Genomic DNA, 26,881 nt, shown 5'->3' on the forward strand with positions numbered 1-26,881 from the left:
GGCATTTCATCCACACCAAAGCACTTCCAGATATCTCATGCTCTCTTCAGTCCTTCCTACCTGTAGGCTCTTCTTTCTGCTAAAAATATCTTTATCCATCTGCTACTCAAGCCTCAGAGGAAGTAGCACCTGCTCTGTAAGACTTTCTAAAATTCCTTAGCCAAGTGTCCAGTCTCCTTGGCCTCTGTTCACAGCATAATTGTCCAAAGCTTGCTCATAGCAGTTCCTTGTTGAGTTATAGTTATCTATTCCTAGGTTTGTTCCCCCAGCCACACTGCAGTCCCCTTAAAAAACAGAGGCATGCTTTCTCATACCTGTTTTCCTACTGCTAGTACACCTGGCAGAACTTCAAAGTCCAGAACATTAAAATCATGTGATGATCAAATCACAATATTATCAGGTTGTTTAGTAGAAATTCTACCCCCATTGTCCTCTGTCTTTTGGATAATTAAAATTTTCAGCAAAAACAATGTATTACTGAGGATAACAAATGTTTTCCCTATATCCCCAAACCAAGTGTTGGGTTCAGAAATAATCTAATAATTAATTCACCTTTGCAAGGATCATCTCCAAAATCAATGACACCATGTGGACTATGTAATTTAGATATATGATATACAATGTATCCATACTGTTTAAAATTTAGCACTTAATTTTGTTCAAGTCATTACACCAGGTGCATTTACAAGTTTATTCTTAGCACAAGACAGCTTCACAACTGCAACGAAAATACTGAGCTTACTTTTCAGAGGGAAAACACAATTTTTAAAACTATAAAATCCCCAGACAGAATCTTAATAGCATACCTGAAAAATCTCATGATAAACCTGGCAGGTGTGAGTTCTATTTTGGTGGAGGTAAGTGTTGGCTAGGAGCAGAGTCTATTTCCATCTTAAAACATTCTGGCAGAGTTCTAATGCACAGAATTCACATCCTCCAACAACTGAGGGGACAGAGACCATATCCAACACACACAGGGACCTAAATTAAATACTGGCAATCTCCAGCAGCCACCAACAATGCAACAGTATCTGCACACTGCAGCTCCATGAGCTGATCCAAAACCCAACCAACACCTTTATCCTGTGGGATGACGTGTAGTATTCCATCAGCCAAGTTCTATGAAATTTTGGAAGTTGGCTCTGTCAGAGCTAAGGGCTGCTGATATGTTTATAAATGATAATAAATGTCTGATGAAAAACAGGGAACAAAAAATAATCATAAACATGGCAATACCTAAGGTGAGTAACTTAGAGAGAAGACAACTAGGGACACCTGTAAATAAAGTGTATTTGTTCGTTTAACCCCACCAGATCTGATTCAAGTGGGGAGGCGGTTTATGATCAGAATGATTTTCCACACATCAGAGCTGAGACTGAAATTTTATTTTATTTATTGGGAAGTAGAATGCTGCATTATGTTTTCATTGGGAAGTAGCATGGTATGTTGGGAGAGGTCTGCATTTTTGTTAGTGAGTCTTTACCTTAACTCTGAGGCCCATTGCTTACCATCCTTCTGACTTGGAGCATTTCCAAATTTGAGTCTTGGTATTTGTATAAAATGGGGATAATAATGGGCACCTCTCAAGATCATCGTGAAAATTAAATGACCTAGCATTTGTAAAACAAATAGCACCGTGAAAATGTCACTTTAAAAATGCTTCCTCTCTCTGGTCCATTAATGTAATACATTATCCCTTAAATGCACCTAATAATCAGTAAAGCAGCCTTCCGTCCTATAAAAATATGTTCGTGCATCTGCCTGCATGTCCCTAGTGGGCATTCAGGTGTGTTACAACTGTTTAAATGTGTCATGAAATTGGCGGCCGTACCTGACATGGCCTTCATCAAGGTGTGGATGCAGGTGGTTTTCCCTGCTCCACTAGGCCCTAGGGTCATCATTCCATGCCTCACCCTCTGCGTCTCAAACAGCTGGATGACTTTCAGTTTCCAAGGAGGATGGTTGATTAAGCCAGCTTCTTCCACCTGAAACAACGAAACCCCACATTGGCCGACATTCACAACGATTAGACTTACTACCGTGCTTTAGAGATGCATTGACATAGGAGCAGGGAGAAGGAACAGGAGATTGGCATTGAGTAGATATGGAGTCTGCAAAGATTTTAAAAAAAAAAAAAACTTCTGAAGGCAGATGGAAGTGATATCTGAACAATGTGAATGTCCTTAATATCACTGATTGCACACTTCAAAATGTTTAAAGTAATAATTTGATGGTGTGTATTTCACCACAATAAAAAAAACATATTGTACAAAAAATATACACAGACATAGACAAAAATCAGGCTGAGTGTAACTAAAATATCCCATACTAATAAGACACATCTGCATTTCTCTTTGGGAACTGAAAACATATTCGAATTTTTTGAATGTACAAGTCAGGAACAACTTTAGAATAAAGACTCAGTGTAAAATGTATTTTGAATGTTTAATTTAAAAAATAGAAAAGTGGATGACATACCAGATTGAGTGAAGTTCCATATAAATTTCAAGCTGTCTTTCTAGTTTCTATAGTGGGTATATCTACATAGTTTCTATCAACCAAATTGCAGAGTATAAAAATTATACCAAACTCTAGTCTAGGATTAACCTTCAATACAAGACGATGAGATCATTACTATTGAAATCTTCATGGTACAGCTAAGGAAACTGAGGCCGAGAGTGACTGAACAATCTCCCAAGACGTTCAACTTGTAGCTCTCAAGTTGAGATTTGAGCCCAAATGTTCTGCTCCAAGATCTATGCATGGCTTAACCATCATGCTATGCTTAAATTCACCATAAATGATTTTTATTTTATTTAAATAACTTTGAATAATAATCACGTATCGTTTATGTCATGTATTTGCTCTTCAGATTTTTCATGTACTCAAATAACTAATATAAGCATATTTTTTAAATTTATTTTTTGGTTTTAGGTGGATGCAATATCTTTGTTTTATTTTTATGTGGTGCTGAGGATTGAGCCCAGTGCCTCATGCATGCTAGGCAAGCACTCTACCACTGAGCCACAACCCCAGCCCTAATATAAGCTGTCTTATAAATTAGTTGATACTTAGTTCTTTTGGTAGTGCTACAAATTCAGCCAAATGATGAGGAAACTCAGACTTTTATATACTAATTTTAAGCAAAACATACATCCAGTGCTACTGCATTTGATTTTTATTGCAAATGTTTTCAAGGAACTAAAATGCATCTTATAAATATGAACAAATCACCTTCTTTTAGAAAACAACTTTTTATTTCCAAACCCTTCTTTATGAGAAATCAAATTGAGGCACAAGGTCTTGTAATTAATTTCCATTCGTGGGAAGACTGTAAAAATTAAACAGCAGCAAGTACCATGGGAAATCCAGACTCCGAATGGTATGCCTAGGGTAGTGGATCCCTCCACCCAGAGCCTAAGGAACAAATCTCAAGAACAATAGCTGAGAGGCGACATAAGTCCACGGCAAGTAACACTCAGAGACAGGAGTCTGGAGACCACAGCAAGGTGGCAAATGCCAAGGCCAACCACAGAGCCACGCCACACATGAGCAAGGCAACCATCTGATTGCCTGTCCGCTGATCGCCATATTACCTGTCCGCTGATCGCCATATTACCTGTCCGCTGATCGCCATATTACCTGTCCGCTGATCTCCATATTACCTGTCCACTGATTGCCATATTACCTGTCCACTGATTGCCATATTACCTGTCCACTGATTGCCATATTACCTGTCCACTGATCGCCATATTACCTATCCGCTGATTGCCATATTACCTGTCCGCTGATCGCCATATTACCTGTCTGCTGATTGCCATCTCCAGTTCAGGGTAACCTGCCTTGTCCAGAAGGATATTTGGGAAGAGATCTTCAATTAAACTCAAAAATAAGGGTTCATCCTCATCAATCTAAAAAAGAAAAGAAAGAAAAATCAGACTATGTGAGCACAAACATAAGAATAGATAGATAAATAAAAATGCCCAACATGGTCCAAGTTATTTCTGTATTAATAATTCATGAACTATCATTACCATTAATAAATATCACCTTCATCAAAGTTGAGTAATATTTTTCTCATCTTTACCATAATTTTCTTAAAAATTTAAAACTGAGAAAAGAAGGAAGTAGAAAGAAAACACCACCCCCACCCGCATGACAACCTTTCCACAAAACACCTAGTTAGGTAGATGTGATGGTTAACATGAATTGTCACCTTGACTGGAGTGAGAGATGCCCAAGGTTAAGAGGTTTCTGGGTGTCTCAGTGAAGAGATTTCTAAAAATCAGTTGCATGTGGTTGGCAAACTGAGGCAGAGATTCACCTTAAGTGTGCACAACACAGTCCAATAGTTTTTACTCATAATTAATGCCCAATAAAAATGGATTTTTAGACAAGATGACAGCATGATCAAGTTTTATTTCAAAATAAATTCATGAACCAAATTAATTCATGAATTTCCTACTATCATTTAAATTTTTTTTTTTTAGTTTAAATTGGGAAACGTGTACTAGAGTATGTACTATATTAGTCAGGGTTCTCTAGATAAACAGAACCCACATACCTGTGTGATGGTAAAAGGGAGTATAAAAAGGAGGATAAATAGAGTATATAAAATTATTACACATTTGTGAAATTTAACAAATTTTTCTACCAGTCTCCATAGACTCAGGAAGGCAAGAGTAGTTGAACAAGACAAAAATGATTTAAGGTATTTGGAAACTTACTTAACATGTGCATTTTTTAAAAACCCACTTTCAATTTTTAAATTCATTTTAATTTTTACACAAATGGGGCATAACTTTTCATTTCTCTAGTTGTACATGATGTAGAGTAACACTCTTCATGCAATCATACCCGTACATAGAGCAATAATGTCCGTCTCATTCCACCATCTTTTGGAATAGACATTTTAAACTAGATAAGAGTCGTTGCAAAAAGAACCTCTGAAAAAGTATAATTTAAAGTTATGTTCTCTAGCACTTTATCTGATAATTAGGCACTTCCAATAAATATTTCTAAAACTCATTTGTGCTTAATTAGTGTAACTGATATTTAACCAGATAGAACATTTCCATCTGTGAACCTCACCAATTTAGACAGATTCATGTCTCGTAGCACACGCATGACAATAGTAGATTCTGTATCTGTGGGGTTGGCTCTTTTTGCTGCCCCCAATGTCCGCAGAACTGACAGAATGTTACGCAGACCAAAGTCATAATGGACCTGGAGAATTTGAGAGACACTGGGATTACTTTCAATATGAAACTATCCATGGAAACTGAATTTGACAGAAGACAAATTTACAATAATGAACGAATGTTGATTTTCCTTTTAAAACTTCATACAAAGAATAGAGTGATAAATTTCTTTATTTATATACTTTTTGAGCAAATAGCAAAAGTCCAAAAATTCTTCCCATGTATCGTCATTAGCTTAAGCCCTTAGATGAGAACTAACAGATACAGGGAGACAGGAAAAAGGTGCTCATTTCCCTGTGAAGTACAGATGTCCCCCTCTAACAACTTCTTAATCCCACATGGGGAAACGTAGCCGTGTCTCTAAAGCTGAAATTCAGAACCAGCATTAAACTGGATCTCAGTCGTGACCATGTCACACCTCCACCCCCGCAACACACACATGACTTTTTACTAGTAAGCAAGAAGGTGGGGCGATGGAGGAGGAGGAGCAGCTGCACTCCAGGATTACCTGGAGGAGGAAGCAGGAGGGTAAATCAGGAAGCCAAGCCCCAGGTTTGTCCTGGGTATGTGTTTGTGAAAGCTCCATCCGGCCAAATTTCAGCATATGTAAAGGGAATCATTAAAATCCAGTTACCCAACCACTGTGGAAAACAGGATGGTGCTTCTTCCAAAAGTTGAAAAGATCCCTACCCTATGAACCAGCATCCCTCTTTGGAAGCATGTTCTCAAAGAGATATGACACTCCGGTATTCACAGGAACACTAGTCACAATGCCCCAGTGGTGGAAGCGACCCAATGCCCACCAGCAGATGAATGGATCAGCAAAATGTGGAATCTACACACCATGAGATGGTATTTAGCCACAATAAGAAAGAACTCCAAGCCACACTGTGATGAACTGTGAGGACATTGTGCCAAGTCAAGTCCACAAGGATTTAACCAATGCATAAGGCACTGGTCAAATCCGTGGAAACAGAAAGTACAGTGGCGGGTACCCGGGGCCGGTGGGCAGGAAGAGAAAGCTGTCGGTTGGTAGCCGTAGAGGTTCCATTTTTCAAGATGAAACGTTCTGGAGATTCTTTTCACAACATTGGGAATATACTTTAAACCCCTGAACTGCACACTTAAGATGGTAAAGAGGGCAGACGTAATGTTATATATTTTTACCACAATATGTTACATATATATATATATATTTTGCCTATGAAAAAAACAAAAATAAAAACTACATCATCAAGGTAAGTGGAGGACTGTGCCTCGCTCGGGAGGGGTCGTGTGGAGGATGGAGCACATCAAGCCATTCAGCCTGGGCTCCTGCCTTCGAGGAATTGGCGTTCTCAGAATAACAATAAAAATAAATAAACGAACTTTCACAAAAGCAACAGTGACTTGAAAGGGCTGGTGGGTGAACTTCCTCAGGGAAAACCTCCCATAAGTATTGGCTCTGAGTTAAACATGTGACTGCCAAGGGAGATTCCCAGAAGGTCCTCACGGGGCCAACTGTTGTGTGCACACTGACTCAGGTCATTTCACAACAGGTGAACGTGGACCGCAGGAGTGAAGGGGGAAGTGAAGAGTCTGCAAGGGGAAGGCAGGAGTCGGTCATGTGGGCAGCCTTCCACAGGCAAGAACAACACACAGAGGGACAGGGGGAAGGATAAGGGTGAGTGAGTGAAGGAAGTGATACGCAGAGGCCAAGAATGTCGGTGGCAAAAAGCAATGAGTTCGGGCCGGGCTGGCCAGGAAGGTTCTTGGGCCAGGTGAGAGGCTCTGTGTGCAGCTGAGAACTCACAGCAAAGACCTGTTGAATGTAAATCAGTCCATCCTGAGAGTCTAAAAAGATTCCGGATTCAAAGAAGTTGGAGACGGAAGCCTTCGGAGGTTACCTACGAAGTCACCTCTGCAACCTGACGTTGCCTGGGTTTGAAGGTGCTGTTCGTGGAGTAGTGCATCCGTTAGCAAGGCTGGTTATGGTTGGGAGATGGGGTGTCTCCCAAGCTCCTGTGTTACCGCAGGAGTGTCCAGAGGTGGAAGGATTGGACTGTGAGAGCTGTGACTGATCAGTCCACCCTCTTCTGAATGGACTCACTGGGGGGTGACTGCAGACAGAAGGGGAGGGCTGGAGGGGGTGAGTCAAGGGAAGTGTGCCCTGTAAGGACGCATCTCCCCTACACCCCGCCCTCCCTCTCTGTTTCCCAGGCACCATGAACCCAGCAACTGCCACTCGCTTCCACTGTGATGCTCTGCCTCACCCTGGACCCAGAGCAACGGAGTTGGCCCACCATGAACTAAAGCTCTGAAACCATGAGCCCTAATAAACTTTTCCTCCTCTAAGTTGTCCTCGTCAGGTATCTTGGTCATAGTGACAGAAAACTGACCAACACAATATTCTTAGTAATTTTTACTTACATGTGCAAAAAAAAAAAAAATGTGGCCTAATGCCTGCCTGCATCATGCCCTTGTGTGACCTTATCACCTTGAGTCTGGGCAGGACCTGTGATTTGATTCTGACATACAGCAGGGACCACAGGCTGCATGTGACTGCGTGCCCATGACTACCTGAGCACTCACTGCGTTGGACCCCTTCCTTGCTGACTTTGAGAAAGCCAGAGCCATGTTGGGGAATCCCATCCGGAACGACCATCCTGCTCCTAACCTGTAGGAACTGAAGGTGACTCAGGCCAACAGCGAGCAAGAAACACCCCCTCAGTTACAACCCCAAGGAGCAGGATTCTACCCACAACCTGGGTGAGCTTGGAGTAGATCACTCCCCAGCTAAGCATCAGACGAAACCGCAGCCCAGTTTGTCGGTTAGACACTGAGCCCAGGACCCAGTCACAGTGACCTCGGGCCCCCTGACACTGGGAAATAATAAATGTGTATTGTTTCAGCTACTCTTTGTGATATGATTATTACTCAGCAATAGATAACACAGGGGAACAAGTATTAGTTAAAACAGTTAATTAGTTAATGCAGATAACTAATACAATAGCTAATACTATGATTCATTTCATGCCTCTTAGCCCTGAAATTTCATGGTGCCTGATCCTGTTATTCCAAGCAATAGAGGAAACTAGCAGGAGTTCACAACAGGATTGTTAGCAATGCCTGGTCAGATACCTGCTGAGCTTAGAAGGCAAAAACAGAAATGTTGGGAGGCCTGAACACCGTAACAATACAGATACCGTACAGGTGACATAGATCATAAATATTAATATCCAAGATACGTTGGCTCTTAAGTCTGTCTGGACAGTATTTGCTTTATTTCTATTCTTATTTAAAGGAATTCTAACTTCTTTAAATGTCCTTCACAATAAACTATGCAGATAAAATCAGTTTTCTAATGATACGCCATGTTTGGTATCAGTAAGGTACTCTGTCCACAACTCCAAACTACAATTTTGCAAAACGGGAACTTTTCACTGAATAGAACAATCCAGAGAGCCTTTCGGGGGGGACCCACCTGCTTCGAAAGCTGCTCCTCGCACAGCTTGTAGAGTGTAAAAAACTTCCTGGCCAGAACAATGTTGTCAATGAAGCCACAGCTGGCCAGCTTCACCCTTATGATGATCTGCCGGTCGGGGACCATCATGGCCACCGAGCGGAAGTTAATCTTCAAGTTTTCTGGGAGCTCCTGCCGCCCAGCATAGCCAGGATTCTAAACCGAAAACAAAACCCAAGGGTGACTGCTATGTTCCTGGGGCCATGAGCACAGAGCAGCATGACATCCGACGACCTGTTATGGACACAAAAATCCTGGAGCGACAACCAGAGGCTCATTTCCACAGCTCACCCCCTTCCACCTGCACAGACCAAGCCATGAGCTATTCTCTGGAGCTTGGTGTCATGCCAGAGGCTTTCAACCAGGAGAGAAAGTGACAGTCCCAGCTTCCATTCACGGCAAGCAGGTCACATGTGACCACAGAGAGGAGGAAAGACCAGGCTGCTCCTGGGCAGCTTTCCCCACGGCTCTTACCATGGTTAGAAAGAGTCCAAATTCAGGGTTCATGGTCACATTGTCTCCATCGGTAAAGATAAAAGATTTTTTACGCTCCTTTTTACACGTGAGAATAATGGAAATCTGCTGGGCCGCCACCGAGAGAACGGGCAGATCGATCCGGTTGAACTCATCGAAACAACCCCAGGATCCAGACTGGGCCAGTCCTTAGAAAGGAAATTAAATAGAAAATCCAGTTAGTGCATCATTTTGAAAATAAGGAAAAGGACATGACGCAGCTAACAAAATGAGCCAGAGATGGGTTTACTCAAAAATAAAGATGAACTAATAGGTCATACCACAAGAGGCCCAAAACAGCTCCCAACTGGGTATCATCTGTAAATACTCAGCCTGCACCAATAATGGGGCATTCCAACAGGCAGGCGATAGGAACACTGGGCCCGCACCACACTGCTAAGATTCAAGAGTCTCCAAAAGAATTTTGCAAAGTTGAAAAATAACCCTTAAAATTGACACTAAAATGCACAAAGCCAGTAGTTGAAAGTTGTTGAGTTTGTTTGTTTGTTTATCTGGGGGCTGGTTCCCAGCCTCACACATGCTTACCTACTCCTGAGCGACATCCCCGGACTTGAAAAGTGAATCTGAAGCTATTTCACCTTCGCTGACTTTTCTAATCAAGTTACCTTTAAATATCCGACCAAGTCCTCGGAAGTCCATCTGGTCTGAGCAGTTGAAAACCACGACGTACTTCCCCAGGCACCGTCCCATGTCCTTGGTGGTTTCCGTCTTGCCCGTCCCCGCGGGTCCTGCCGGGGCTCCCCCCATGCTCATTCCCAGAGCTTGGGCCAAGGTGATGTAGCACCTGCAGGGTGGAACACCACTAGAACCCTCAGAGGCTCTGGGAGGAGAACACACACCTGAGTGGAGACAGAGGAGGGGCCTTTGCCCCTACAGAACAGCCCCAAAACCATATCCTGAAATGAACTTGTCCTCACAGATGTTAAGATGTGTCAGGGAAAATGAAGAGGAGTCTCTGGTCAGATAGGTTTTAAAACCCTTTAAAAGGTTAAGGAAGTTTCAAGAATGCCGATTCTTTTTTTTTTTTTTTTTTTTTTAGGATCCATGATACTGCTTATTAAGGCAGTGTCCAAGTAGATTCCTCAAAAAACTAGGAATGGAATCACCATTTGACCCAACTGTCCCATTCCTTGTTTTATATCCAAAAGATTTAAAATCAGCATACTACAGTGATGCAGCCACATCAACGTTTATAGCTGCTGAATCACAATAGCTAAGCTGTGGATCCAACCTAGATGACCTCCAACAGATGAGTGGATAGTGGAAATATGTTATATATACACAATAGAGTATGACACAGCCATAAAGAATGACTTTATGACATTTGCCAGTAAATGGATGGACCTAGAGACTACCATGCAAAGTGAAATAAGCCAATCCCAGCAAGCTGAAGGTGGAATGCTTTCACTGATATGAGGAGAAGAATAGATATTCAGTAGGTTAGACAAAGGGGAATAAAGGAAAGGGAGGGTAGATACGATAAGGAAAGACGGTGGAATGAATCTGTAAAAGTTTAAATTCTACCATGGAACAGAACTAGAATAAGATATATTCCAGGCTTGTACAATTATATTGAAATGATTTTTACTTTTATGTAGAACTAAAGAGAACCAATAAATTTTTTTAAAAAAAGAATCTCCAAGTAAGTAGAATTGCCAAAAGTTATTTATCGAATTTTTCTGGAAATCCATTCATATCTAAAGAACAATATTCACTTAACAGCACCAATCATCAGGGGAAGAGAAATTAAAACCACTACATGGTATCACCCCAAACCCTGTGAGGTTCCTACCACCAAAAAGACAAGAAATAACAGATGATGGTGAGGATGTGTAGAAAGGGAATCCTTGCACACTGCTAGTGAGACTGCAGCTCAGTGTTGCCACATGGAAAACAGCGAGGCTTACTAAAGAATTTACAAATAGAACACTATATGACCCAGCAATGCCTCCTGAGAGTATGTACCTAAAGGAAATGAAATCATCACCTCATGAAGATACCTACACTCCTGTGTCCATTGAAACACTGGTCACAATAGCCATGAATGGCCCAACTCTGTCAATGGAAAATGAATTTTAAAACTGTGGTATATTTACACAATGAAATATTACTCAGCCATGAAAAAGTAGAAAATCCTGCCATTTGCCACAACAGAGATAGACCTGATAGACACTATGTAAAGTGAAGTGATCCAGATACAGAAAGGCTAGTAAATACCACATGATCTCACGTATAGGTGGAATCTAGCAAGGGCTGGGGGATGAACAGAATACACAAACAATAAAACAGTGTCTACCAGAGGCAGAGCAGGATTAGGAAATGTGGGAATGCAGGTCAGAGAATACAAAGTTCTCAGTTATGTAAAATGAATACTATGTAAGATGAATTCTAAAGACCAGAATGTACAACATGAGGATTGAATACAGCATTGTGCAACAATACAACATACAACATTGTTTTCTATTATATCTTGCTGTGAACTTCAAATACACACAATAAAATTTGTTTTTTAAAAATGAACATAGAGTAGCATTCTATGAAATGGACTGAGAACCACTGAATAGATGAATTCCCCGTGGAGCTGGTGTAGGGGATTCAAATCGCCCGTTGCTGAAGAGTCACATCCGGATGCCGTCTCTGGGCATCCACTGCATCTACCGCTCTCCCCGTCATTCCCACAAGATTAACAGAGGAAAGATGGGGGGAGTCACTAGGAGAACACCTATAAAGGAAAAGCTTTACCCTGAAAACGTGCTGTTGGATTATTTGACCCCTGGCCACGCCTGGGGCTGTCGGAGGACAGAGTCCATCCCGTGGTGCCGCTCGGTTTTCTCGTGGTCAAACTGTCAAGGATTCCCTTGAACTTGAAAATGACTTCCAAGAAAAGGAAGGGATGATCCAGCTCAGGGTGGAGACAGACAGGGAGATGCTGCCTGGAGGCCGCCGGGGTCTCTTATTAGAAATGGGCCCCTGAAAAGCCAAGGAAGCTGCTCAGTCCTGAAAATCCCCAGAGCCTGGCTGAGGGATCCAGAGGACACCTGCCCTCACTGGGATTTTGCGACTGTGATGACAATAGCAATGCCATGTTCTTCACACACAGTGTCTCGCTTCATCCCCGGAGAACCCCGCGAGGAAACTGCTGTTCTTTCCCCTCCACAAAGGAGGCCAGAGGCCCACAGAGACTCAGTGACCTACCTGGGGTTGGTCGGGCAGCCCGGGGCTGCAAGCCAAGCCCCCTCAGGCCTAGAAATACACCCTCAACGCTGGCACTCTGCCACGTCCTACAAACCCTCTTACCCCCAGGAACACTGGGCTTACAAATAAACCAGAGAAGTAGCCAGGTCCTACGTTAGAGGACGTCATCCCATGGATATGGCCAGCGGGCAGGCTTCCAGGAGACCCGGCTGTCGGTGAGCATCCGTCCCACTCTACCCTGGCACCCACCCCTGCTACCCACCGGTGGACAGCAAGGACCCGTCAGGAAGCCCCGTGGGAGTGGCATGAGTCTCCTCCCAGGACATGCCATGGACACGTGAACTTTGCTCCCTCGGTTCTCTGCTTCCCTTTCTGATCTTTTCTCTTAGCTATTTTCAACAATGTCTCCTCGGTGGCCTGTTCACGGCCCTGGTCTAGTTTCCCGCCTACCCATTAGACTACAGCGAACCCTGTGCTGTGAGGAGCAGGGCCTAGTACACGCTCGTATCCCCGACCACTTGACTCACCCTGGCTCCTTGTACTCCCTGGACTTTCTCCCAAAGAATAGCTTATGCTGGTCCAGCCATCCACTCCTACCTGGTTCCTTCTGCCCCAACGCCTACTGGAATTAGAGATGTGGACTATGGCCAGGACGGGGAATGGACAGCGACCCACCTCATGACCTGAGGCTGATTAGCACTTGGTTTATGGAACCTGTCACCGTCATTAGTATTGAGCATTCACAGCACATGTGAACTGCAAGTCATTTTGATGCCTATTGGTCCTAAAATGCTGGACCATTTCCTATGACTACAAGGCCATGCACACCAACAAGGCACTTCTTTGAGAAAACTTAGTTTAGTTATAGACTCTTTGAAATAGGACAAACTTAAGGAGAAACAAAAAGAAAGGTGACTAAAGGATGTGGGCTCAGGGATGAAGCAGCCGTCACAGCAAAAATAATAATGACTGACATGTTACTCTGTCTCCCCAAACCCCAGATCCACAGTTTGATCTTCGGCAGGTTCAGCTACATGAGGTCAGCTGCAGTTCAAAAATACTAAGTGGACATTTGAGATATATGGAAAAAGAGAAATGCGTGCAACTTTTCTTATACTATGGGTCTTGGAACAAATTCCTTCAAGAATAAGGGAGACTACCCAGCCTTACGTCTAGTGCACACAGATTCCAAGAGAAGGAAGTGAGGGGGTGGGTGCCTGGCCCGAGCCTGCACAGCAGCAGGAATAGACAGGGAGAGGCCACAGACGCTGTGAGATCACGTCAGGGACAGACCCGTGCTGTCAGCCCGTCTGTGCTTCTTAGTGAGCAGGTAAGATGCCTCGCCCCCACCTCGATTCCCTCTGCCCTTGGTCCTGTGTGAGGACAGGAGTCTTCTCCCGCGTGTGGGAGGAAGGCCGCGTTTGACACCTACGTGAGTATGTGGAGTAAGGTGCTGGGTGCTGTTACCACATCGTGGGGGCCACTGGATCCCTGAGGGGCCAGCAGGACTGTGCACTGGCACTAAGCTGCTTGGAGTCCAGGGAGCTACCACCATGGTTGGGTTTCCCAGGTGACACAGCAGCAGGCTAATGGCAAACATCAGTGCCCCCAGCACTTGGCTTTAGAGAGGATTCTCTTTAGTGAGGAAAGAGAGGATTCTCTTTCTGTAAACAGGCAGTGGGTCTTAAGACGCACCCCAGTGGCCAGCCACAAGGACGCCTCTCTTCTCACATAACTGAGTGAGTTTAAGGAGAATCAACAAGTGAGTACTTCGGGGCAATCAGGATGGAATAAACTTTAGAACTGTCTCTACCTTATATAATTATACATACTTGCTTTGCTTTTTACGTTCTCAAGTTTTAAGACCTGAAAGATCCAAATTTTCAGGAGGATTAAAAACTAAGCAACTCAGCATTTTGAGAAAAAACAGATTTTCCTCTTAGTTTCCACTTTCCATTATTCTGAATAACTTACATGCTTCACCATAAAGATGCAAATTCAGAAGTGATCGATTCTTTCAGAAAACACTTCTTTAGAACCCAAAGATCCAAGGAGTTTTGGGTCCAGCAACAGGAGGGTACCATAGTCACAGATTTCAGGAATTAGGACACAGACACCTTCCAGGGGACCACTATTCTGACCATCTCATTTCCCCACCACTGTGACAAAATAGAATGGTCACTTACAGAAGAGAAGGAGGTGACAAGAAAGTGGGTGTTGGTGGGATGACCAAACATGCTAAAGTTAAATGCCCTGCCCGTCACGGAGGCAGGGGGATGCCTGTGTCTGGAGTTCAGGGAGAACCCTGGCTGGATGCAGAGATGGAGGCCAACATCTAGATGGCATTTAAAGCCAGGCGGCATCATCTATGGAGTGGGCATAGGTGGGGAGAGGTCCAGGAGAGGAAGGGGACCCAGAAGGAGCAGGTAGGAAGAGACATCCAGACCAGGAGGAGGAGCCAGGTGAGGGTGAAGAAAGTGCTTCCAGAAGGAGAGAGACAGCTGGGCGGCCGTTAGCGCCGAGCCAAGAAGGAGAGATCCAGACATGACCACCGCGTTGGGTGACCTGATGGTGTGGGTGACTTGCAAGAGCTGCATTAGCCAAGTGGTGGTGGAAAGTGAGAGAACAGGATCATGGTCCCCAAAGACGTCCATGCTGTCATCCCTGGATCCTGTAAACATGTCCCCTTATGTGGCTAAAGGGACTTTGCAGATGTCATCCATGTCAGGACCCTGAGGAGAGGAGATGACCCTGGATTACCCAGTGGACTCTACTCTCATGAGCCCTCTAAAAATGGATGCAGAAGAGCAGGTCACAGCCCTGGGATGGATGGAGAGGAGAACGGAAGCATGAAGGTACCAGGCTTTGAAGACGGAGGAAGGACGTCAAGGAATGTGGCTCTTAGAACCTGATGACCCTCTGCTAACAGTAAGAACATGGGGATCTAGTCCTACAACCACCAAAAAAGGAGTTCAACCAAGAACCTGAAAGAGCAGGACACTGTCTTCCCAGAGTCCCCAGGAAGAACACAGCTCTGCTGACATCCAAATGCAACCCCATGACACCGCATCAGAATCCTGGTGTGCGGATGTGTACACATAATGAACTTGTGTTGCTCCAGCTGACAAACTTAAGGGGTTGGGAATGTAGCAAAAGAAAGTCTACACCAGGAGTCCGAGTGCAGTGACTTCAGGCAACCTAGGAGGAGGGAAATCGAGCTTTGGAGGGGCTTTGTTGGCCCACAGAAACGGTAAAGAATTTGGGGCCACACAGGATGGTTTTCTTTATAGAAGCAACTGCAGCATGTGTGTGCGTTGATGAGTGGACCCTGAAGACACTGCAGAGAGGAGACCCTGGTGTCAGTAAAGGTGCTGCTGACTCCGGAGGGCAGCACAGAGGACCCATCCAGGGAACCAGGAGAGAAAGCAACAGCTCAGGACAGGTGCCTGCTGGAGTGTGCACGGTAAGACTGTGGGACACAGCAGAGATGCCGTTTTGGTGGTTGGGGGGGGCATTACCATTCTCATTACACATATATACCACAATTTTTCATATCTCTGTTTGTATATAAAGTAGGTTGACCCCAGTACATGTACTTTGGATAATGATGTCCATCACATTCCCCCATCCCTGCTAATCCCCTGTCCCCTCCCTTTCTTTCCCTCCCCTCTTCCCTATCTAGAAGTCATCTATTCCTCCCATGCCGAGCTGTCTTCTCAACAAAACAGCAAACAAGGCCTTCGGAGGAAAGAGAGGAAAGGAAGGAAGAGGTGGGACATGAAAAAGAGGAGGTAGGAGCTAACTGCCAAGTCGTTCAAGGTAAGTTCCTACTGGGGAGTGCTCCACATTTTTAAATTAATATTTTTTTTTCTAGACCAATTATAATTGTCTACATTTATGGTATATACTGTGACACTTTGTTATAGATGTTATGGTTGAACCATTTGTTATGGTTTAGATGTGAGGTGTCCCCCAAAAGTTCATGTGTGAGACAAGACAAGAAGGTTTGGAGGTGAGATGGTTGGGTTAGGAGAGCCTTGACCAGTCAGTGAGTTGATCACCCGATGGGATTCACTGAGTTGTAACTGAGGGCAGGTGGGCTGAGGCTGGAGGAGGTGGGGCATTGGGGTGAACCTTTGGGGTTTATATTTTGTGAGCTGAGCTTAGTCTTAGAGAGATCTGCTTCCTGGTGTCATTCCTCAGCTGCTTCCCTCCCCCCCACCGTCCGCCACGGTGTCCTGCCTCATCTCAAGCCCTGAGAAATGGAGGGGGCTGTCTATGGACTGGACTTCTTTAACCATGAGCCCCAAATGGTTCCTCCTTAAGATTGTTCTTGTCAGGTCTTTGGGTCACAGCAGTGAAACAGCTGACTAAGACACATACAACAGACAAAAGCCAGTCAAATGGCCACCATAAGTATTGAGTTCATCTCTTTACAGAGAAGATGCAACGTGGCGGATGTCAGGGAACTCACACTAGACTGAATACTAGTGCCAGAAGGGCCGCAGGAGCCAGCCTCGTTCATCTTCCTGATAGGGAGACAGAGTCAGGGAAGCTGCAGTGGAGGCTCCAGCCAACAGGACCAGCCAAGGACCCACGCAGGGCAGCACCGACAACATCCCACGCCCGGCTGGTGCCCTCCCCACCGCTTTCGTTTGTGCTGATCCGTAATTTCTTTCCTGCTAACCAATCATCTTAACTGCCTCTCTGGGAGGACAACAGGTCCCACCACTACTAACTGAGCCTTCAAGGCCTGCTGGGATTTGCACGGGCGACACACAGCCATAATTCTCTTTCTTGCCCAATGGTCCACAGGGACTTTACACGTTGGCTCCACAAGACTGAAGGCAAGGGAATCAGGTCTCTTTCAGCCACAACCTGAATCCCATGTGAAGACACAGGTGTAAAGCCAGACCTGCTGAGCCTCAAGGGCTTTGGTGGGAAAGATTCTACAAACCCTAAAGAGGCATGAAGCCAGTGTCCCTGGAGCAACCTGGGAGCGGGGAGAGGAGGCCACAGAATCCCAGGATTCTTCCATCACCTGTCCGTGAGAGGAGTTATGACAAGCCTGTCGGTGCAGCCTAAAAATTCATTCTGATATATGAAAGCCACATCGGTGATGTGAATCATCATCTTGTCAGTATCTTCATTAAAATAAAATCTGCACTGTTTCAGCCACTCGAAGTCCGTGGGGCTCTTGACGTGCGTGTGACACTGAAATTCAAAAGGTGTATGTCAAGACCGAGATGAGGATCACTAATTAAACATACGCATCGGCATTTACGTAGAACATCAAGTAAAAGAAATGGAACTCGCAGGCGACCCAAGTAGCTCAAAGCCATGGACGACGTCATCACCCAACCCACTCATTTATTCATCAAAAAATAAAAACTCAGAAGACATGAGAATAGGAAACTCAACCCCTAATCATGCCCCTCTGATTTAAATGACAGTACATGGTTTAATAATAAGATTCATTTCTTAAATTTCACTCTTAATTGTCCAAGACCATAGTCCAACCATGAATTATAATCTGGGAAAAACATGTAATGGCATACAAAGGCAGAGCTAAACAATCTCATTAGGAAAAAGGCATTTCTTAAGATTATGTCAAAGTACATTGAGGGTTTTTTTTTTAATCCATTAATTACTTTTCCTAGGAACTTGCAGCAGGCAAAATTTTCTAACACCTAAATGACAAGTTATTGCCCGGCAAAGCTTTTGTCTGGATTTTTCAACCAAAATTTTAAGCCACTTTAATCATTTTTCTTTGACAAATAAGAAATCGAAAATTATCCCTGAGCCCTTTATTTCTCAGAGAGGCAAACAGTGCGCTTAACTATTAGGAGAGGAGATTAGCACAAAATAGCTTGAATGTGCTGCCTTTTATTTCCATTCCATCAGGACCAATCTTTCATAATCTTTTTTACATAATGGGGTTGAGACACAATTCAGAAAATGATTATGAAAGTAAGAGAGAGCTTCTTGCCTCTTATCTAATGTTGTATTTTATGGTAGAGGACAAATTTCTTTTCTTTTTCACATTTCCCATTTTTAATAGCCACTGAATTCTCCTTCTCCATCCTGTTTTCTTTTTAAAGGCAAAAATCTGCATGACACCTGAATGTCACAGGCTGAGTTCGGAAAGACCACGTTGCCATCAATGACATAAAAGGTACCAAAACTTGTTAAGTAAGGATGTGATCTATCAGAAGCCCTAAAAGAAGCCCTCAAAAGCTCTACTAGCAATATTAGTCATAATTTCTGCAGCAAGAAACTAGTGATCTTCAATCAACAACTAAAAGGAACACAAGACCAATAAAGATTTTCAGGATGCATTTAAAATAATCACATGAAGAATTTGAAAACAAAGTCTAATTGCCTCAATAACAGTGTAGATGATGAGAAAATGATGGAAGTTTCAGTTTAAGGCAGAAGAGAAAGTCTGATAAACAAGGTCTGATCAAGAAGATGACTCCTGAATCAAACATTTTCCTTCAGTTCAATCTAACTAATTCCAGCAACTAAACACAGGTGTGTCTACTGCTTGCTTTCGTGTATACGCCACAGCAGTTACTAAGAATTTACCAGGTCATCAAAGATGTCCCTCTGGTGCACATGAATAGTAATCAAAGTCTCATATTTCACTCGTTCCATGGGACTCAGATCCTTCGTAGTGATGTCTATCAGTGTGTTTAGCAGCTCCAGGAAGGACTGATTGGTCTTCTGCATAATTTTTTTATCAAACTTGGCATTTCTAAGGGCTTCTTCTGAATCCCGTGTCCATATCATTTGAATTCCTAATAATCCAACCTTATAGAAATAAAGAAGGCATATTTACATATTTAAATATTTAAATATTAATTGCAGCATAATGAATAATTGTGATTATCATACAAATGTAAAGCTTTGATTACATCAAATCGACCCTTTGTTTCAAAACCCATGGAAATGCTGTTTACATAATTTACTGGGTAACTAAGTATGTATAGCACCATCACATGTCTATCATTTTCTTCTTACAATTTTAAGCTACTTATGATTAAATCACATTTCTTCCTAGATAGATTTTAAGTTACTTGCAGGTAAAGAATATGTCTTAAATTTGCTTCATCCAAACTAGCACAGTGTTTACACATAGTAGATGCTTATTAAATCTTTTTTTATTTTATTGGTTCTTTTTAGTTATATATAACAGCAGAATCCATTTTTTATACAATTATACAAGCATGGAATATATCTTATTTTAATTAGAGTCCTATTCTTATAGATATAGGTGGTGGTGGGATTCACTGTGTTGTTTTTATACTCATGAACTCTTTATTGATCACAATGACTAAGAAAACATTGTTTCCTGTATGTGTATATATATATATATATATATATATATATATATATATATATATATATATATATATATTTGGTGGCAGGGAGGTACCGGGGAATGAATTAAGGGGCACTCAACCACTGAGCCACATCCCCAGCCCAATTTTGTATTTTATTTAGAGACAGGTTCTCACTGAGTTGCTTAATGCCTCACCATTGCTGAGGCTGGCTTTGAACTCTTGATCCTCCTGTCTCAGCCTCTGGAGCCACTGGAATTATAGGCATGCGCTCCACGCCTAGCTTGTTTCCTGCATTTAAATGATGAAATGTATTTTTCTTTTTTCTAGCTGAGTGCCCACTCAGTAAATTGTTATGATTTATATACACTGTTACATATGGAGGTTCAGCAGGGAAAGACAAAACTCTTTTAAGTTAAAGTAAGTCCAGTATCTCTACAACCAAAATACATATTTAAGTCTATACCTTCTATGTGGCCAAATCGTCTGCAGTGAAAAGTCTTTAAGCTTATCTAGACTTAATAAATCTTTATGAAAATTTAATATTGGTTCAGTGTTATGCATTGGTGAGGCTTACAATAACCAATAGCCGAGATTTAAGATGAGTATTTTGTTAAAAGAGAAAAAAAAAAAAAAAAGCCTTCCAATTTCAAAACACTGACCTGAGCAGGGAAGGAAGAAAGAAATTCGATCAGTTGGAACCCTGCTTCTTGGATATTTGCAGCTGCCTGGCGAATCACAAGGTGTAATGAAGACTGTGATTCCTCCAGGAGAGAATTGAGCCACACCTCCACGTTGCCCTCGGCCATCACGGGTCTGTGCAACTCGATGGTCTCCCCCTCCCGGGATGAGATGGACAGAATCCGATCATACACCTATGTTAGAAGAGGAAAAAGACTGTTATGTTCATTTAAGAAACAATGAGAAATAATTTTTTCCTTTTCTTTCATTCCCTGTCATGTTTTCCTTCCCATAGAAAGTTAAGCTACAGATTATAAAAAATAAGACAAAACATGATATGAAGTCTTTTTCAAAACAATAAAAGTAGTTCACCATGAAATCTAAAGAGGAGCCCTCAATTGATTCCAAATAGCTAATGCTCTAAGGGAATAAGCTTATTTTCTAAAAGAAATATTTAATACAAATGTGGTGGTGAAAAGATCTCTGACTTTCCCAAATGAAACGGGGCTCCCTAAGAGCCTGTAATTCCACACTGTAAGAGTCTCAAGTTGACATCAGAAGTGACCCGGTCAACATGATCAATAGCAGGAAGTAATTACAAAGTGTTTCCAATTCTGGGCCAAACACAATGTTCTTTACTAGGACTTGTTGTCACATAATGGTTTCTAATCAAACCCTGCTCCTCTGAGTTCTTACACTTCAGTTTCCATGAAGCATAATGAGAAGAACAGAGCATTTGGAGTTCCAGGACACAGATTCCAATGGTCCTCTTCCATCCTCTGAACATGCAATGCTGGAGAACAACACTGACACTAAGAAAATCACACTTGGTGCCAGGGGCTCCAAAGGCTGAAGCAGGAGGATCACAAGTTCAGAGCTAGCCTCAACAACTTAGCAAGACCCTGTCTTAAAATTAAAAACAAAAAAAAGTAATGGGGATGTGGCTCACTAATAAAATGCCTCTGGGTTCAATGCCAGTAAGGGAGGGCAGAATCCTACTTCACTCAGAACCATATAAAAAATAAGTGAATAAATAAATAAGGGTATTGTGTCTATCTACAACTTAAAAAAATTAAAATATAAAGAACATCTATTTGCACTCAGATTTAGGGATGTACTAATGAAGTCCTCTTCACTTGTAGACAGCAATGATGCTCCAGGTATCTAATGAATTGTAAGATTCTGGTTCCTCATTTACATGGACCCTTTCTGGATTTCTGAATATAATTCTGTATTTGTAATGTTATAATATTTAGAACCCATAAAACCAGGATCTGCCCTGGTTGTAGAATCCTTATGGAAGGAACAAGAAAAAACAAAAGAAATGCAATCTTAAGAAGCATGAGCTATGAACAGAGGTTAAGGATCTGTGGGCTTTTAATCAACCAATGAGGAAGCCTAAATCATCTGCAATCTACAGCTGGAGGCAGTGAGAAATTCTAGGGGTGTAGCAGCAAGATTTAAGCAAAACATTAAGAAGCAGTTCTGACTAATCAGCTCCCTTTCAACGTGCACACTCATGGCCAACAGGTAGCACTGGTCTTGACCATTCCTGTCCATCCTGCTTTCCCTCCCCTCTGCCTCTCCTGTTGGGCTTTTCCACCCCTGCTGCTCTCCTTCCACCTCCCACACTGCAGCGCAACACAGCTCAGGTCACTGCCCCACTTAGAAGCTTCCCGTGGCTTTCTGTCACACTGGGATGAAGTGGAATTCCACAGTGCCAGGCCCTTGGACTTTGGAATCTAGCCTGTTTCTCTTTCTTCCTGTGCCCATCGCTCCCTCTTCTGGGTGGAAGTGTATGCCCTAAACGTTAAAGTTGTAAGTCTCAGTACCGGTGAATGGGGCATTGTTTAAAAAGAGTCTCTGCAGGTGTAGTTAAGAGGAGGTGATGCTGGATCAGGATGTTGTAATAAGAAGTTATAAGAAGAGGGCAATTTAGACACAGAACCACCCAGAAAGAATATCTGAAATCAAAAGCAGACATTGAGGTGATAAAGTGTTGTCTACAATCAAAAAAGAAAAACAGCAACAAAAACAAAACCACCAAGGGCTGCTGACCACCATGAGAAATCATGTTAGAGACGTGGAAAACCTCTCCTTCAGAACTTCCAGCAGGACCCAACACTGCCGCCATCTTACCTCTGACTTTCCCCTCCAGAACAGAAAGCACATTTCTGCTGTCCCAAGCCATGGAGGCCTAATCCACCCCCACAGCCCAGCGCTCTGACATCCTGGGCTATGCACACCTCCAGGTCCTCGCCAGGTGCCCTTCCTCCTGACCACACCAGGCTTCTCTTCTTCACCTTCCTGGCTACGTTCCACTCACCTTCAGAAACCAGGACACCTTCCCTGACACCCCATGCACCCAGTTAGGGCTCCCTGATGGGTATGCCTCTGCTCCTTGTGCTTAATAAAAGCACAATACGAATAATGGAAGTCCAAAATCACCAACAATTTAATTGTCAAGTTTCTCTTCAGTGTTGCATTGCATAAAAACCATTTTAGTGTTGATTATGGTTCATTTTTCCTTAGAATCCCAGGAACAGCCTCACATCTGGGACACGGCAAGGGATTGACCGCAGTGACTGACTTTTAATTGCTGACTGTGAAGTAACTCCACCACGGCGCTCACTGTGCTCTGTAGGCTCAGTGTGTTACTTTCTGTCTGCTCCAGCCAGAGCACAAGTTCCCGGGGTGAGTGTATTCCCATAGTTAAGGACGACATCTGTTAGTTATGCAATAAATTAAATTAAGTGCTAAGATGAATAAAGGAATGCTACTAAGGATTTATATGAAACACCAGAGGACTGACTAAATGTCAAAAGGGAAGGTCCCTTTCCTAGAGAATTTTAGGTGGAAGGATAGATTAGAAGGATAGATTAGAAGATATCTTCTGGCAGCAGTGTCCCTCAAGTTGAATGACCTCTTTGGTCACACAATTCCATGATTCTACAAACACGTTAGGAGTGTAAAAGAAAAAAAAAAAACATTTTAAGAAAGCATATCAAAACTTTCTGAAGCCTGACTAAAATAATCAAATCCCTACAACAATTCTGCTTAGTCAAAGCACTTTATTATGAGCCATTAGTGTCTTTGTCTTGTTGGCTGTCTAGGAGAATTTACCTTGCCATGTATAATTCTGAATGCTGCACACACTGCTTTCCTGGTCATATTAAACTATTATTTTTCTTTCTAGTCTGCTCCTTGGATATTAAGAAGCCACACACTGTTCTCAAGGTAATTTTGGCACCAAAGTTTCTTTTTAATCACCGGGCAAGAATAAATGGACCATCCTTTGTAAACACAGCATCAGAGAGCTGCTTAAGACGGAGAGTCGATAGGCTAAGTTTGGTCATTGTTGACCAACAATTGAAGTTAGGCAAACCTTCTCATGGAACTTGACCGTTTTGATGTTGTCAAATACATTCAGCAAGTGGGCTTGGATAGTGTGGGAATCCGAGGCCTGCCCCAGGATCTCCAGAAGAGCAGGATCCGACACGAAGAAGAATCGAGGAAAGCAGAGGCGTTTTTTCTCCAAGTATCTAAGCAAGGAGCGAAAAGGTAGACTTCTATGAACACACAAAGCTAACCTTTTCTTAGGAACAAATTAATGAGATGGATGGAAGGGAAGAAAGATCGTACAACCATCTGATTTTTCCCTTGTGACTTGATGTCTGGCTTGTGCCTTTGGGATTTGTCAAACAGCATCCCACATTCTGATAAGGAGACATTTTTTTCACAGTTGGTGGCAGAATTTCTTTATCTTTCGCAAACCTAAGGCATACATTTTGCTTGGTCTGAAAGATCCTGTGCTTCCTTTGTAGGAAACAGGATAAAATACACAAAAGAGAGTTTGGGGTTTTGCTTTTTGGTTTTGTTGTGTCTCCAAGCACAGCAAAAAAAAAACTCCATGCCACCTGAAGTCTGCATGTCTTAGAAGTGTATCTTAAAAGAGAATCCAATAGCCCTCCGTCAGAGCAGAAGCTGTGGGTGAACTTCTGAAGGGGTGCCTGCCTCCGGGAGCCATGGGAGTGCAGGGGAAGCTCCCCCGATCCACGCACTTTCCCCTGCACCGTGGTTTCTATGTTCACTTTATGATATGGTGATTCCTTATGCTACGGACATATTCATTCTACCATTTTCTATTGCTCTCATTTTCTAGCATATTTTGTTCTGATTATTGTAGCTCCTTTTTTATGGTTTGGCATTTTTACTTTTTCAATTGTTTATTATGGCTTTTGGCCTTGTTTGGGGTTGGCTAGCTTGGTTTTTTTGAGACAGTGTCTCACACTTGCCACAGCTGGCCTCTAATTTTAAGATCTCATGAGAGCCACCTGCCTCCATCTCCCTAGCAGCTGAGACTGCAGGCATGCACGACCACACCAGACATGATTGTGGTTTTAATTGGATGGCGAGTCTTTGGAACAAGAATGCAGAAACTTGAAAGAGTGAACCACCACCTGATTTTTAAGAAAAACAAGGGGGAATATGTGGGAAGCCATTCTGGCACATGATTGGGCACCTCCCTGACTGGGTGTGAGGCATTCCAGCTAATCTGTGTCAGAACTAATCCCCACCCTCTCTAGGTGAGAGAGCCCATCCATGTGGGGGTGTGACTGACCATTGACCCTGAGACCAATCACTGACCCTGACCTTGGAATGCTGTCTCCCTTGACCTTCATTGGATGGAATTTTCCCCTGAATTTCTTGTTTCCCAGTAAAAGGCCACTCTCTGGCGTGCCCTGCCTCTCTCTCCTGCTAGTCCTGAGTAAGCCTCGATGCCCCACCGGGTGGCTCGAGGCAGGAGCCAGAGGGAGGGCCGTCTCACACCTGGTCAAAGAAAAAGGTAAATTGAGTTTGTGTGTTTATTGTGATCTCACTAGTTAACTTCTATGCTTCGAACCTCTCGTATGAAGCCAGCGTGCTGGTCGCGCCGTGGAATAAGTTTCTTTTTGAAACTTTACTGGTCTGTTTTAAACTTTGAGATTTTTGAAAACCCTTTACTCTTCCTTGCCATCTGTGTTATTTATTTCCTGTGTAAAATTATGAGAAAACATCCCCATATCATAGCAGCAGAATTCTCTTCCCAGGAAAACAGAGCTTGTGGCAGCAGATCCCAGGGATCAGAAACCAGAGCGTGGTGGCCGTCTCAAGGACACATGGGAGGAACCCCAGAGTTGTCAGGCGACCCCTGGACGTGTTCTGCTGAGTGGAGGTGCAGGCCACGCAAGAGCCAAATTCTTCAAGACACAAGTGAGGTTATTTTTCACAAAGAGGCAAAAAAAATGAAAAAGGAAGGAGAAACTCACAATAAGTGAGGATTTGGGGAAGAAGTGGACATGTCTTGGGTGAGATAATAGGCAAGGCTTGGTGTGTGGGTTGTAATCGTCCTCTCTGACTCTGACCAGGATGCTCCGTAAAATGTGAATTACAAGCTGCTGTGTGGCGACTGGATCCATTTATTCTGGGTGTGTGCAAAAGTGCAAAGTCTCATGGTGTGGGGGGATGGGGGTAGGATGAAAACAGGCCGCCCAGCATCTGCCCTTACACATCTCATTTTCTTAGTCTTACTCTTCTATAATGTTTAATTTTTTTTTTTTTTGGTTTTCTAATTTTCCTTCACTTGAAACTGTTCATTTTATTATTTAATACACCAATTTTTCTCATTCGTCTAGCTTGAATTTCTATTCTTAGTAACTTCCCTACTGATTCGTATTCCTAGTCTGATTCTGGTGAGAAATCAGCTAATGTTTTCTCTCTGGTTAGACCAGGCTGGAGAAGCCTCATGGAGTAGGTCAATCCAGCTTCTGTGATGGGGTGGGCAAGGCGACGTCCTCATGGACTCATACCTGCCCCCCCAAACTATGATCTGATTGGTATGGAGACTCTTCCTGTCCATGCCAATCCTTGATAGCCTGGGTGGGTATTGCTTTTGTGTAAATAGGAGTACTCAAGGGTTTATACTAGGCATTTTGGCATGCAACCTTACCTTGGTAACTGTCAAAAGACAAAAAAAAAACTTAATAAACAAATTGTGAATAACTTTAGACTTTATCTTCTGAAGAGGTTAAAAAATGCCAAAATGTCAATCATTTGAAAACAAAAATTCTTTTTGTCAAATATCCTTCAATGGTTGTTTGATTGATCTGACAATTTTATAAAGCAAATCAAGCCATTAATACCTGAGAGTCCATTTTTCTAAAAGTGCCTTTGGAAGATTTACTTGCAATTTTTTTTAAAAGCACATAGTTAAAAGGTGATTTCCTAGCACTGGCACAGGCTATGATGATGGTGTTTAATAAAGCTGCATAGGTCAGTCCCCCAAAGGAAAGGATTTCTGGGCATATTCTACAGCATACTGCTTTGGAACACCCACAACTTAAATTAGAGGGAACTTACAAACATTTGCTAAAGAAAATTTCTGC

The 26,881-nt window shown here is 42.9% G+C and overlaps 1 protein-coding gene across 1 annotated transcript in view; it reads right to left on the reverse strand.

The window, feature by feature from the left end:
- The window catches only part of Dnah5 (dynein axonemal heavy chain 5), a 218,748-nt gene that overhangs the window by 116,895 nt on the left and 74,972 nt on the right, over positions 1-26,881 (reverse strand). Inside the window, exons 32-41 of the mRNA XM_077791415.1 lie at positions 23,842-23,998; positions 20,438-20,650; positions 19,021-19,245; positions 17,474-17,646; positions 9,843-10,021; positions 9,178-9,365; positions 8,665-8,859; positions 5,092-5,226; positions 3,804-3,911; positions 1,832-1,985 (exon numbers count right to left, since the gene is read on the reverse strand). Coding sequence (XP_077647541.1) covers positions 1,832-1,985; positions 3,804-3,911; positions 5,092-5,226; positions 8,665-8,859; positions 9,178-9,365; positions 9,843-10,021; positions 17,474-17,646; positions 19,021-19,245; positions 20,438-20,650; positions 23,842-23,998 — 1,727 coding nt within the window. The remainder of the gene's footprint in view (positions 1-1,831; positions 1,986-3,803; positions 3,912-5,091; positions 5,227-8,664; positions 8,860-9,177; positions 9,366-9,842; positions 10,022-17,473; positions 17,647-19,020; positions 19,246-20,437; positions 20,651-23,841; positions 23,999-26,881) is intronic.

Source organism: Urocitellus parryii, chromosome 1 (genome assembly GCF_045843805.1).
Source record: "Urocitellus parryii isolate mUroPar1 chromosome 1, mUroPar1.hap1, whole genome shotgun sequence".
NCBI lineage: Eukaryota > Metazoa > Chordata > Mammalia > Rodentia > Sciuridae > Urocitellus > Urocitellus parryii.